We start from the raw sequence: 15,363 nt of genomic DNA, 5'->3' as shown, positions 1-15,363 counted from the left end.
GTTTTTCACACTACTCATCTCCCCACTCACTGAGCCCTATGCACTGGTTTACTCTCTGAGTAGAACACATGCCAAAGCAGTCCTGAATCCATCACCCTCCCAGATGGTGCAGAAAAGGCTTTAAATAAAACCAGTAACTCTGTCATATGCAATAGTCTGTGTTAAGAACATTATATAAGGCCTGGCATCTCCAGCAACCCCCAGAACCTGGGATTTCTCCTGCCCAGCTGCTGGAACCCCCAGTGGGAACACCAGACCCTCATACCTGCTGGGTGATCTCTCCTTGCCTCCAAGTCACAGAATCATGGAATCACCAAGGTTGGAAAAGTCCTCTGAAATCCCCAAGTCCAACCGCTTGTCCTGCATAGCCCCCTTGAGTACCACGAATCCTCAAGTCCATCTTCTTTTTCCTTTTTCCTATCAGTTGCACCTTCCCAGTTTGCTCCCTCCAAAGCTCAGCCTGTAGTTAGTTCCTTAATGGTCCATCAGTGCTGGTTTAGACACTTTTGTTCTTCATCCCCACCCTCTTCATCCCTTGTCTGCCGGACCTGTGTTTTGTTTATCCCTTTCCCTTTTACTTGTGTGCATTAAAAATCCCTCAGTCTTGTAACTTTATCAAGTCAGACCCTCTCATGTTTCATGTGCCTTCAACAGTCTGTCCCTCCAACTTGTTTAAAAAACCACTCTAAGAGCAGTTTCTGTGTGCATTAGAACCTCCCTGCACCTCAGCTGCCCTATAAATTTATCAGGCAGCAGTTCTGAACCTCAGCTGCCTGATAAATTGCTCAGGTAGCATTTCTCATGGATGTGTGTGCCCAGGGTGTGCTGAACTGGGATGTTATTCAGTCCACTGCCTTCTCCATCAATCACCTTGTGAAACAACAGTAAATATGGATTGTGTCTGTATTTCATGAGAGCAACTTTAAATCTGATAAACATTTTTAACATTAAAGTGAGTGTATATATATATATGTATGTATGTGTTCATATATCTGGAATTCACTTTGTGCTTTAAGGCCTCCCTGAAAGATGATTTCATCCTCATTTCTGTGCTCAATAACTCACAATAGATCTGATCAAGTCCACCCAAATACCTTATTGTACAGTCCTGGAATATTTCCCCAAGACCCTTCCTATCCCCCACAACCCCCTTATGCTTCCTATCCCTCCTAAAATATTCTGCTCACCTAGAAAATGCTTCTGTCATCAAAATATTTAACCCTGGTACTCTGTGAATGAGGACAAAAGGCTATATACTAATTAAAGAGTGCTAGATCACTAATTATTGAAACAATTCCCGAGGCCCAATCAACTAAAAAGTGCTAGAGCACCAACTGCAATATTCTGCTTTTTCTGGACAGAAAACTCTTAACACACTGGCGTAACACTGGTTTGCACCAGCCTGTGCTCCTCATAGCAACTTTTACACGTGGTTTGGAAAGCCAGTGTGGACAGGGGCATACAGACAACATGGATGAGACCTTTCTGTTGCAGAGATAAAAGGGTTTTGCCATGCGGACACAAACAGGGCTGTTTGAGTTGGTTTTGTGGTGTTGGAGTTGGACACGATGATCGTTGTGAGTCCCGGGGGAAATGCAGACATCCCTCAAGAGCTCTGCACTGAAACAATGCCTGGAGAGGAGGAATTCTGAAAACAGCTGTAATTCATCATCCCCAGTGTAATTTATTTCTCCTTTGGGCATTACAACACAGCCCAGCATCAAAGCCACAGCGAGCATGGCGTGTGCATGGCCGTGGAGGACAGATTATGGACAAACAACTGCTCAAGATAAATGCCTGATGTCCAGAAGGAGAATAAACAACTGCATTCTTAAACATGGCTGTATGTAGGGAACACATCAAGCCTTTGGAAAAATAAATTAGTGGTAGGAAATGAGTGAGCTGGCCAGGCCTAACTGGGATGATGAATGCAGTGAAGGTGAGTGAAGGGACTGCTTGGGTAGGAGGCTGCTTTCTGACCTCCTACCAAAACTGACTGGGAGCTGAAAATGACCTGTGGTGTAAGGGGGGAAATGTGCACAAGGACTAGAAAAGGGATCTCAGTGCTGAAATATCCCACTGAACTTTTTATGGCTCCCACTAAAATAAAAATGATTTGTGAAAGAGGACTGTAGGGACTATATGGGAAAGGTGCTGGATCATGCATTCCATGGGGAGTGGATCCCACTAGCACACCTGGCTAGGTGACCCTTGCTGTCTTCTCCAGTTCATTTCCTTAACTCTCCCTTTTTTTACTTGACAGCTGCTCTCTGACTGCAGCTCAAGGTGAGATTTACTTCCCACTCATTGATGGCCAGTGAGTCCCAAGAGAATTTCCCTTGGCCATGGAAGCCAGTCTCTGGATTTCCATCAGCTGCAGGCATTTCTTGTTTCCTTCCTCTCTGGAAACAAAAAGTAGGGTTGTATTTATATTTATATATTTATATATAATTTTATATATTTTTATATTAATATTTTATATTTACATATATTTATATATTTATATATTATATAGTTATGGTTATGTAGTGATATATTTAATATAATCCATATATCTACATATTTATATATTTATAGTTATATTATCTATATTTATATTTATATCTGTATTTATATCTATCTATATCCATATCTATATCCATATCTATATCTATATCTATATTTAACTGAAGAACTAATGCATCTATTGTGCTCCCTGATTGCACCTTTAACCATTACATGGATATAAATCATGACATTCCACCAGCACAAAATATAAAGAACTGCAGCTAATGGGGATATAAAAAAAGCTGTGGTTTCTGACAAAGATCAGTTCATGTCACATGGAGCAGCAGAAATAAATAAATCTCTTGCAAGAGAGGTGACACAACATGTGCATAATAATACAACATGTGCACCCACGGCCTCTCGAGCCTGGGGCTGCCCTGCCTTGTTTTTGACTTGTTCTGAGAGAACTCCAAATTTCTCAGGATTTTTCTGCCTCATGTCTCTGTGGGAACCATACAGTGTGGAGGTGTTTGTGTAGCCTTGGGCTCTACATTGAGCAGTTGGGTTTTTTCCACAGAGAGAACATTTTTGATCAGTTTAATGAGTTATGGGTATAGATAAGCTGCATTGATCCCAGATTTAGACACAGGTTCTTGGCAGATATTTTAGTATGAAAAGACATTTTCTTGGAAAAAGATGGGACCATTTCATTAAAGATGTTTCAGTTTCTGGTTCTTCTCAGTTGCCTGGGTAAGTTGCAATTTATTTGAGCTGGGAAAGGGTGAAGCTCTCAACCTCTAAGTGGTGAAGAGCAGAGCACATAATTTTTTTTTTCTCTGCACTTTCTGTGCTAGGCCAAAACCCAATGTGGAAGGGGTTTTCCTCTATTGTGGGAGCATTATCTTCATGAGAAAGATTTGGGAATTTTCTGAGGGAGCAAAAATCTGCAACCCAAAAGAAAAGGGGATGTAGCATGGTGCAAAAAGATGGGGTTGGAGTGTGAGAAACAAATCAATTTGTACGAGAGCTTTGTATCTTGAAGACCTTTTATGGTCCTTTTCACTCCAGGATGGAGTGGCCACAGTGTCACCACGTGCAAGCCTCAACCACTCCGTCTTCCAGAGCTGGCTGGCTGTGGTGACTATTGCTCTTTAGGAATCTACACAACAAACTGCTCTCCTTGCTTTATTGTGTTAGGGGCAATCTCTGGGACTGCCCTGAAGGATGTGCTGCCAGGGTGAGTGACTGGAGGCCAGGAAGCCCAGCCAAACAGCTGGAAGTGGCAGGTAATGCTGGAGTCGAATACTTGAAAAAAAAGCCTTAAATTAAAAAAAAAAAAAAAAACACTAAACAAAACAACAACAACAACAACAACAACAAAAAAAAAACCAAAAAAACAAAAAACCAAAAAAAACCCCAAAAACACACAAAAAATACATACACAAATAAAAACAAAAACAAAAAGAAAAAACCAAAACCAACCAAACAAAAAACCACCAAAAAACAAACAAACAAAAAAACACACAAAAAACAAACCAAACCAAAACCAAAACAAAGAAGCAATCAAAAATAAAACACAAACAAACAAACAAAAAACCAAAACAACAACAACAAAAAAAAACATCAAAAAAACCCAAAAAACAAACCAGTGAAAAAATAACAGCTTCCACTGTCCAAAGCCACACATTTTCTGCAGAGCCATGGCCATGGCATGGCTTGGGTATAAAAGATGGTGTTGTTTGATCCAGGTATCACTTCAGATTTCCTACCCCAACAATTCAGGGCACTCCACCCACATTTGTGGTGGAACCCCTGTCAGCAGCAAATGGGTCATGACTGCAGCACTGCCTCAGCGTGTGGGCAGGATAAAAACTGTTCAAACTCCTGCTCTGCTCCTCATTCTTGCTGCAGGTGGGAGCCAGACCCTTTTCCTCCTCAGGGCTGGTGCCTGTGTTGCACAGCTGGACATCTCCCTACTCACTTAATCAGGGGAGCTGGGGAGCTCTGCTGGCTTCAGCCTTGAATTTACATATTAATCGCTGACTTCCTGGGAGTGGAAATCAAGCTGATTGCTGATTTGCATAAGAGGAGGTGCATTTGCATGAGTGTGAGCATTCCTCCTGGGTTTGCATCCTGAGGGACCTGTGCAGAAATGGAAAGATGGAACAAAAGAGGTGTTTGCTTGCTCTCAGGCTATGACAGGGACACCAGCAAGCCAACACTCCTCTTTAATTGCTCCTGCCTTTAGTGGTTGGACTTGAAGTGTAACCAGCTGGTCCTTCACCAGAAAGGTGCAGAAATGGAAAATGAACCTTCTTGTTCAATACCAAGCTCAGCACTGCAGTAGCTGATGCTGCATCTTCAGTTTCTTCACCAGCAAACTGCAGGCAGCACGTGCCTGGTTCATAAAACTACTTAGAAACACAATTTAGGTTTGAAAAGTCCTCTAAAATCATCGAGTCCAGTCATTAACCCAACACTGCCAAGCCCACCACTGAACCCTGTCCCCAAGTGCCACATCTACACATCTTTAAACACCTCCAGGGATGCTGGCTCCACCACTGCCCTGGACAGCCTGTTCTAAGGCCTGACCACCTTTCAGTGAAAATAATTTTCCCAATATCCATTGGCCATTTCCACTCATTCTGTACTTGTTACCTGGGAGAAGAGACCAACTCCCACCTTGCTAGAACTCTCTTTTCAGGGAGTTGCAGAGAGCAACAAGGTCTCATCTGAGCCTCCTTTTTTCCAGGCTGAACACCCCCAGCTCCCTCAGCTGCTAATTCCCCAGCTTCCCTGCCCTTCTCCAGACCCACTCACAGCAAATTTGGCCACAGTGTATTGAAAATCCTGTGGTGGAGGGTGCTTTGAAAATGGTGGCACTGGTGGAAGGTCTGTGTTGTGCAGGAATTGCACAAACTGCAAAGCACTCAGTGGGTGCTTTTTGCACCAATTACTCTGTGATTCATTTCCAGGGGCCCAGGAGCATCCTACTGGGTGGCTCTGGGCAAGCACAACCTCCTGGAGGTGGATGGCACCAAGTACCACGTTGGTGTGGATGCAATCTTCATCCATCATGGCTGGAATCCCACTGACATTGCCAAGGGGTAATTGTAGCATTCACATTCTCTGAAAAAATTCCTTTGCCCAGGATTTTTCTCCTGGGAAGCTGAGAAGCCTCAGAGAAAAGGAAAACAATTCTTATCTCATTTGCTTCTCCTGTGTTTTGCTCATGTGGAATGTGTTTGGAGATTGTTTATCCAACAGGTGATTGTTTCACTGGATTCTGCTGTGAGTTGTTTTCACTCATTGGCCAATTGGGGCCAAGCTGTGTGGGGACTCTGGAAAGAATTACAAGTTTTCATTATTATCCTTTTAGCATTAAGTATCTTTTCTGTATTCTTTAGTATAGTATAGTATTCTTTAATATAATATAGTATTATAAAGTAATAAATTAGAGAACATGGAGTCAGATTCATCATTCCTGCCTTCCTCGGGCATTCCCAGCAAATACAATAGGTAATTAATTTTACTGTCAGATAGCTGAAGGATACTGAGCACCCTCTCTCACCAGCATTTATGGGTATGTTCAGTCCAACTCCCAGAGAGGCTGGATTTGTGGGAAGCACTGCAAGATGCTGCAAAGGAGATTTCCCCAATGACTTCCTCTCTTGGAGGTGTTCCATGGTGTCCACGTGGATGATCTCAGCCCTGTTTTACCCAGGTTGGGCCTGTTTTCCCCATCTTGGGCAAAAAACCAGATGTATGCAGGATGTGCAGAAGATTCAGGGGCTTGCCTGCTGTCATAGCCCTGTGTGCATCTGCTGAAGGAAAGCCATCAGGAAAATGCTGGAGGGCTCTGCATGGTGAAGCTACAAGGAGGTTTGTCCTCTCTTGCAAGGCTGCTGTGTTGTTGCACCCTAAGCCAGGCATTGCTGCCTCCTGCTTGTCACCCTTCTCCTTCCCATCCACTCTGTTCACAGCTGAGTTTGCTGCAAGTTTGGGCTCTGTCCCACACCTCCCTCTGGCCCAGATTAGGTGGAAAAAGAAGATATTGTGAGGTTCCCATTGTCCCAGAGGATCCAGGTGGCCTCAGCATCAAGGCAAGGAGGTTTGGTGTCAGAACCCAGGGAATTCCTCTGGCTGCCCTGGAGGGTTCGAGCCCCTGCCCAGGGGGGCTCAGAGACCTTGGCACAGAGCCCAGGACCCCTGTGCCTTTGATTTAGCCCTTGGAAAAAACAGTTACCACCCTTTATATGAAGAATTACAAGCCACGACAGTTTAAGTAGAATGATAGTGAATTTGTCACGGGGTGAAAAATAGATTTTTGAGGTTTTTAGATGGAATTTGGAGGTCTAAGATGGAATTTGGGCATGCCTTGTCCTTTTCCTTCTTCTTCCTAGCCTCCATCTTCTGGGTAATGTTGGCACTTTTAGATTGGTTTAGAGTAGAAGCTCACTGTCTAATATTGGTGATAGGTATTGAGAAGTTATTGTAAATAATGTACACGTAGTTTTTAGTATAAAAAGATAACACCACCCCGAGGGTGGCCAGAGTGCCTCAACTCAACCTGCTGGACAGATCTCAGAGGGTCAGAGAAAGAATTTTATAGATAAGAAACAATAAACAACCTTGAGAATGAGAATAGAAGAGCTCTGACTCCTTCTTCAACTGCTGGGCTGGGAAAAGAGACCTGCTAACTCATCTCAGGGTCACTCTGAGCAGCAGAGATTCCAAGAGTTTGGCATGTGAAGTCAAGAAATACTTGTTACCTCTTCCTCTATTCCCTTCACTGCAAAGGTGGCTTCTAATAAAAGCAGCCATGCAGAGCCCTTAAAGAATTGTGGAAAAATACATTATGTGTGATTATGTAAATATAGGAATATAATATAGAAACATATAGAAATGAAGGATGTTGTACAATTATATATAATAGAGTTACAGGTATGGGATAATTATAGGTCTGTAGATATTTAGTGTAATTTTTTGTGTGTGTGGCAGGTTGTGGGCCCAGGAAAAGCCTTCATTTCTCACACATTTTAGGTCTCTAGTGCTCCTTAATCCTATCCAGATAATTTGGCTGAATCTTTCCTTTCCTTCCTCCAGTCCAGGGGGACTCTGGGGGTTCTCTCCACTGCTACAGGGATGATCACTGGGAAGCCCATGGGATTGTGAGTTTTGGGTTAATTCCCTACTGTAACACCCACCAGAAGCCCACAGTTTTCACACGTGTCAGCCTACATGGACTGGATCTACAGCATGAGTTGCTTCATGCCTGTGCATCCCCCCTGAAAGCAAGGACTTGGCCAGAGGAATTTTTAATTTATTTTTCATTCAGACTAGTTTTTTTCTGTTTATTAAACCATTGGGAGGGGAACAGGGAGATCTGGGGAGGTCTAAAACCAGGATATTTGATGCTGCTTTTGGTGTAGTCCAACAAGTTTGAGGAAGCAGCTGCTGCCTCAGAGCTGAAATGCTCTGCTGAGGGCCACAGACAAAACTGAAGCCAGGCAAGAACTGGGCTCCGTGTCCAAAAAATTATCATCACCATTCACCCAGACAAAACCTTGCTGCAGGAAACCATGGGAGGAATTAGCTGGATGGGAAATGCAGCAAACATAAGGCATCTCTAGAAGTGCAAATCCTGCAATGCTGCACTATCCACACTCAGCTTTACATTTGGGAATAAACAACGAGTTCTTTTCTCAGTCATAAATCATGACTGGCACAAGGAGCAGACTTCTCCCAGGCAGAGAGGATGGTTTTGTGGAAAAGCCTCTGTAAATTGTGGGTTCTGCTGGAAAGAAAGGTGGGGAGAGGTATTTTAAATCAGTGTGGGGTAGAGGGAGGCCACTGCTGTCCATAAACCTTTTTGGGTGGGAATAGGTTGTTAGAGCATTCCCCTGGCTCAACTGGGAACAAACCAGCAACAAACCAAACAAAAAAACAACAAACCAACAAATCCTCTTCAGACCATTCCCTGGGATGGAGACATGCCTTATTCTGCCTCTCTGCTGAATTAATCTGCTTTTTTGATTTCCAGATTATGGACAACAATGGAGGTTTCTAGAGAAGGATTGCTTGGTGCATGAATATATGAGATCAAATTAAGCACCTGCACTCTTTAACCCTTCTCTCATCCCTTCTTCACCTCTCTGGGCTGTGAACAGCAAGATTTGGCTAATTTTGGTGTAATGAAGTCTCAGTGAGTGCAGACAGTGACCTGGGGGTGTGTTTGCTCTGCCTCGGGCCCCAGGTCCAAGCCCTTCAGCAGAGAAGGAGGCTCAGGGAATTCCCAGCCTGTGACAGTGCCCTTGACCTGGGGCTGGGCAAAGCTGTCATTTTGGCACCAAACCTGCAGAAAATGGTCATGATGGATTTTTCTCCTTGAGGGGTTGTCTTAGGTTGGAAATGGGTATGTGTATTCTGTTCCTATCTGATGGGGCAGTTTTCTTTTTCTTTATCTCTCCCACAGCCAATCCTCCCTCCAGGAGACATCTTCTGTTAATGGGCAATTAATCGTTAATTATCTTCTGTTCATGGCCACTGAGTGTCCCTGCATGGCTGATCCAATTCCAGCATCCCATGGGGAGATGCTGCGCCCAGGGGAGGAGCCAAGCATTCCTACCTGGATCCAATCTGAGCCTGGAGCAGCACAGCAGCCTTTGCCCCCTGCATTGCCAGAGGAGCAGCTTTCTGCTGCCCTGCATTGCCAGAGGGAGCCCAGGCCCATCTGCAGCAGCCCTGGAGCTGCAGAGGAAAACTCCCCCCTTGTGCAGGATCCCTGCTCCAGCAGCAGCACAGCTGGCACTGCAGGAGGGCTGAGCCCCCATGGGATGGGGCTGTGCCACCCCCTGACACACAGGGGGACAGGGCAGGGTCTGACTCTGGCAGGGTTGCATTTTTTTTCTTTTTTAATAAAGAACTGTTATCCCTGCTCCCATATCTTTGCCTGAGAGCCCCTTAATTTCAGAATTACAACAATTCAGAGGGAGGGGGTTTACATTTTCCATTTCAAGGGAGGCTCCTGCCTTCCTTAGCAGGCACCTGTCTGTTCAAACCAAGACAGGGGTTCCTTAGGGATAACCCCACCAGAGGCAGGGGTGGTCAGCTCGGTGTTCCCAGGTCAGTGGGAGCAGAGCAGTGTGTGATGCTGCTGGGACCAGTTCAAATCCTCCTGTCCTGATCTTGTTCTCACAGCAGCCAGCAGAGGTTTTGCTTGCAGAACTGGTTTCTCTTCATATGCCCAAACAAACATCTTCAATCATAGAGATGCTCCTAAAGAGAGCGTTTTCCTCAAGTGTATTGGCAAACTCAACCCATAGAAAGCACAATCCATCCAGCTTGTTCTTAAATTCACTCTGTACAGGATGATTTTTTAAGACAGAGAACATAGAAAAGGGCATTTCTGGTGCATGTTCTTCTAGCAGGAAGCAATAAATTCCTTGTAAAACAATCCCCTGTGCTGTTAGGGGTGCAGAGGCCCTTTTTCAGTCTGGGCAAGCCTGTCTGCAGTGAATAATATTTCCAAATATTAGACACGCAGCAGAGCTGGCAAAGGGAGGGAAGGGGGAAGATGGAGGAAAATATGTATGTGAGCAATAAAGCAAAATTTGTCTTTTGATGATCTGCAAAGCCATCCCTTCTCCATCCCTGGAAGAGTTCAAGGCCAGGTTGGCTGGGGCTTGGAGGAACCTGGGATAGTGGCAGGTGTCCCTGCCCATGGCAGGGGGTTGGAAGCAGGTGACGTTTAAGGTGTCTTTATTATTCTATAACCTACAAAACCATCCTCTTGGAAAACACAGGGAATCCCACAACCTGCCCTCTCTCCCTTTTGCTGTATGTGAGATGCACATTTATGGGTGAAGGATTTCGATTTAGCTCTGTAAAAATTTTAAACCACCTATGTCCTATCTCTCTTTTATTTTCTCTTATCTATCACATTCTGTCTCTGACCTGCTGAGGTCTGTCTGGCAGGTCAGTTCATGGCACACTGACCACCCTTGGGGTGGTGTTAGCTATTTATACTAAGAACTACGTGTACTTTATTTACAATAATTTTCCAATACCTATCACCTATGTTAGACAGTCTGTCTCTACCATAAACCAATCCAGAAGTGTCACCATCACAGCAGAAGATGGAGGACAAGAAAAAGAAGTAAGACAGGACATGCCCAGATTCTTCCATCTTGCCTCTTGAACCCCCATTCTAAATCCCCAAAATTCTACTTTTTCACCCTGTGATAAATTCACTAACATTCTATTCAAACCCTTGTGGCTTGTAAATCTTCATACAAAGTTGGTAATTGTTTCCATGGGCTAAAATCAAAGGCACAGGTGTTTCTGACTCCATGCCAAGGTCTCTGAGCCCCCTACCAGGGTCTCGAGTCCTCCAGGGCAGCCACAGCAATGTCCTGGGTTCTGACATCTCCTAAAACCTGCACACACCTGGGGCACAGCACTATTTTAGCAAAATCCTCTTTGGGGAATGCTCAATTCACCTCTCCAGAAGCCACTAGAGGGCATTGGCCAACCAAGGGAATGTCACACACGGTTATCACTGACTGCTAAAGGAGCTTTTTGGGCCAAGACTGATAAGGTGCCATGTCTCAGCCTTGCACTCTGCCCTCTGTGTTTGCTTGCAGACCCACAGATAAGCAGTGACACACAGGAGCTGCTTTTGACTTCTGTTTCCCAGAGCTCTGCTCTGCAAACAGTTAAATCTTCCTTATTACAGCAAACGAAAATGAAACCCAAGGGTGTTTTCTGTAAGGCTTGTGAAGGAGCAAAGCCCTGGCTGTATTCTTGGCCCACAACTTTATTATGCTGCACTTGGCAGTGTCTCCTGGGTGCTCAGTAGTTTGGCAGTTCTTCTCTTCTGACAAATTAAAACCCCCTGAATCTCATTTTCCCACCCCTTAAAAGTGCTGAATGGTTCTTGCTCCTTTTAGGACAGCATGTGTGATTTCTGCTGCTACACCACAGAATCCCAGAATGGTTTGGGTTGGAAAGGATCTTAAAGTTATGATCTAATTCCAGCCCCCTGCCATGGACAGGGACACTTCTGGAAGGGCCTGTGTGTGCTCTGTCCCAGGGATGTCTCTCCTGAGAACACTCAGCAGCCAAATGTCAGGAGCTCACTGGCACCTGAGACCTTGCCTGGCTGTATTCAAGTTTCTCCTTCAAAAAGAAGGAATTAAAAAGACACAAGATCAAAGATTTTGAGAAATGACAGCCTACAAAGGGAGCCTCCCAAACTACTTCCCAAATTTACTCAGATGCTGAGAAGTGAAGTATTTCTGTGCCTGATGCCTGGGTTGCATCCTAACCCTGTGTGCTTGCTGTAAGGGGGGTTTGGGATGTCCCAGGGGGTCCCAATTTCTCATCAGCCTCTGTCCCTGGCCAGGGCTGAGCAGAGCTGGGAATCACTGGGGGTGTTGCAGCTACTGGGACCACACCAGGAATTTATGGAGTATTCACATGCCTTGCCACAACCCAGACCACCACAGCCATGCCCTGTTTGTCCCCTGGTGTGACAGCAGTGACAGGCTGTCCCTGCTTCTGCCCACAGTTGTGCAATGACCCCTGTGGTCTCCATCAGCTGCTTGAAACCTCTGGTCACAAGCTGCCCTGAAATCCAGGCTGGACATTGCTGCTCCACATGAACAAGTCCTGGACCTGTTCCTACAACTGCCAGGAGGAGAAACCTCAGGCTGTACCCGCAGAAGCAGGAGAATCAGGTGCTGGAGACACACAGCTCTAATTCAGGGTCGTTATCACATCCCCAGTGCCAAGAGCAGAGTTTTCTTTCTGCATTTTGCTGACAGGAACAGCTTGTGCTGCTCAGCCATGATTTATTGTGTAGGATAAGAGGGAGGCAGGAGCTGGCAGCACATGGTCAGGGCATGTGTGCCTCTCCTGTGCCTCCTTTCTCTCTCTCCATCCAAGTGCCTGGCTAGAGCTGCGTGTTCCTCAGCTCTTCTGGGCAAATCTCTGATCCCAGGAGCCCACCTTGGAAAGCCTGTGGAAAATGCAGAACACCACAGGATTTACTGTGTGGAGATGATAGGTTTAACAGCAATATAATATCCAGAGGTACTGGGAAAACAGAGCTGTTACAATGATCATAGGGAATGTCCACGTCCTTTCCCCCAAAACTGAATGGTGAGGGTCCAGCTAAGCGGGGAATTAACTAGATTTTGGAAAGCTGGGGCTGCCCACGTGCCTGTGGAGAGCAGCAAAATGAGATAACCATGGCAACAGGAGAATTAGCTCCTGGGGGGCTGGCTCTGCCAGGTGTAGGGTGTTCAGGTGAGGTGTAAGTTTGGCTGCAACACTTTGGGGTATTTTGGGAGGGGAGGCTGCAGATGCTGGGGAACAGGGGATGCACAGATCAAATATAGGGGTCAGTGCCATTAGAAATGTGTGAGAATGTTCTATCCCATTATATCCCATCCCATCCCATCCTCCCCTTCTGTGTCAAAAGGGGCACAGCTCTCCTGAGGTCCCTTGTCATCTCACCACTGTGGGGGTTCCAGTTGTGGGTTTCTCTGGGTCTGGATTGAAGGCACTTGAGACAGTAATTCATGTTCAGGCTCAGGTGTTTATTATTTCTTATCAGTAAAACAGTCTCACTACTGAGTGAGAGTTCAGCAGCTTTTCATCAGAAGGCACAAAATGGCCAACAATCTCTTGTTCCAAGGTCTTTTAAGACTAAACTATCCAATGAAGGACTGACATCTGGATTATTTTCCCTTTTAACCCAATAACTGATCCCACAGAGCTGCAATGGGGACTTTTCTGCCCAATTACAAAATGCCACCCAAACCCATGGAGAAGGAGGAAGAAGAAGCATGAAGAAGAAACCCAGGAGGACACCCTGTGCCCTCCATCTTGCTTCCATCCACAACATATTAAAAATCCCAAATGCAAAATTTCTCATCCAGTGATACACCTACACTGCTCTCTATAATCTATTTCACACTTTTGTGTATTCCAGTCTATCTTGAAGTTTAGGAAACTTTCTCCATGAATGAGGGTGAAAGTCAGTGCTGCCCTGGGGATCAGGGCACCCCAGAGCAGACAGAGAAATATTCCTGGTGCTCCGGGCTTCCACACAGCACCCCCATGGGGAAGTCTTCATACCCTCGAGCACCTCAGCTGGGAATAGAGCAGAGCTGTGGAACTTTCAAGTCACACAGAGCTAAGCTCAGCATTAGGGCCCCCAGCCACACCATGGCTGCAAAAAATGTTCTGGTTACAGACATCTCCTCACTCAAATCCTACCCTGGCACTGCTGTCCTTTGTCAGGATAACCCCAAAACCTCTGCAGCTGAAATTGTAAATTGTACCACTCCTTCACCAATCAATTCTTGCTCACCTGCAGGCAAAGTGATGGATATTTGGGATTGTGGCTACAAGGGGCCCTGTTGCCTCCTGACAGCCATTCAGCCTTAATTACCAGAGAGTGCTTTGGGATGCTGTGACTATGAAAAGCACTTAGGTACCATTAAGTTTCCATCTCTATTTACTCCAAAGTAGTAGCCAAGTATTTATTTCCAGGGTAATGTAATAGATAATAGTTTCCTTTACAGAGGATTTCAGGGGAGCAGGTTTGTTTTGGAGGGAGAACCTTGAATGTTATTAATCCTGTAATGTTTTAAGCCAGTGTTTTAAGCTCATGTGGTCCACAGGGAATCTCAAGTTTTTCAGCCCTCTCAACTGGGCTGACTAAAAGCCTGTGTGCTTGTGACAGAATATTTCAGCTCTGTGGTTGCAGATATTCCAGTTTTGGTGGGTTTCATGCACCTACTGATGTAATGGAGTCAGGCATGTCCAGCACATTTTGTCCTCACTCAGCTGGTCAAAATAGAGGTGCATCCATGGGAGCTGGGTGGGTTTGAGCATTTTCCTTCTGGAGTTGGTTTTACCCAGTTGAGGATGTGTGTGCCAGGCCAGCCAAGCCCCAGGACACCCCCACCTCTCCTCCAAACCCCAGTGCGCCATTTAAGCCATATTTTGTTTTCTTTTACAATGATATCTTAGTGAGATATGTGGTGTGTCTGGTCCCACAAGTATTGTCCAGGAGCAATTTGGGCAGCTGAGAGGTTGGGAGAAGGAGGCAGCTGCCCAGTAGATGGCAATACTGTTATTTATTCAGCAGCAGGCTGGGAGGGGTAAAACAAGCTGATGGATTAAGTAGCCCTGAAAAGTCCCACTGGTTGTAGCTGTGCAGGAGAATCATAAAGTCATCTCCTGGTTTGGGTTGAAAGGGACTTTAAAAACCATCCAGTTCCCACCCTGTGCCATGAGCAGAGACAGCTTCCACCAGAACAGGTTGCTCAGACCCTTGGCCTTGGACACTTCCAGGGATGGGGAATCCAGAACTGCTCTGGGCAGCATCTCACCATCCTCACAGGGAAGAATTTCCTTCCAATATCCAATCCAAACCTTCCCTCTTTCAGCTGAGAGCCATTCTCCCTTTTCATTTTAAAGCCATTGACCCATCACTCCGTGCTCTTGTCCCAGATCCCTCTCCAGCTCTCCTGCAACACCTTCAGGCTCTGGAAGGGGCTTTAAGGTCTCCCTGGAGCCTTCCCTTCTCCAGGTGAACACCTCCAGCTCTCAGAGCATCCTCATGGCCTGGAAGCAGCACTTTATCACAGCTTCTCTGCCAGGAGGAGTTCCCCTTTCTCCTGAAGTGTGAGGCCAGAGGAGTTTCTGGGCAGGCTGGAGATGGTCCCTCTGTAAGGTGCTGCTGTTAAAGGAGGGGTTAAACCAGCTGCCACCCACAGCTTCCCTTGGCAGGGCTGAAACCAGCCAGCTGCCTGCACACAGCCCTGTCCCAGCCTGGTGACACCCAGCTGGCACTCCCAC

General features: G+C 45.8%; 1 protein-coding gene across 1 annotated transcript in view; it reads right to left on the bottom strand.

The window, feature by feature from the left end:
• The window catches only part of GORASP1 (golgi reassembly stacking protein 1), a 33,179-nt gene extending 27,614 nt beyond the window's left edge, over positions 1-5,565 (bottom strand). Inside the window, exon 1 of the mRNA XM_014308353.2 lies at positions 5,482-5,565. Within this exon, the coding sequence (XP_014163828.1) occupies positions 5,482-5,565 (84 nt within the window). The remainder of the gene's footprint in view (positions 1-5,481) is intronic.
• Between the last annotated feature and the right edge of the window lie 9,798 nt (positions 5,566-15,363).

This window comes from Geospiza fortis, unplaced genomic scaffold (genome assembly GCF_000277835.1).
Source record: "Geospiza fortis unplaced genomic scaffold, GeoFor_1.0 scaffold182, whole genome shotgun sequence".
Lineage (NCBI taxonomy): Eukaryota > Metazoa > Chordata > Aves > Passeriformes > Thraupidae > Geospiza > Geospiza fortis.
The sequence above is the reverse complement of the archived record's forward strand: the minus strand, read 5'-3'. Positions and strand labels throughout refer to the sequence as shown.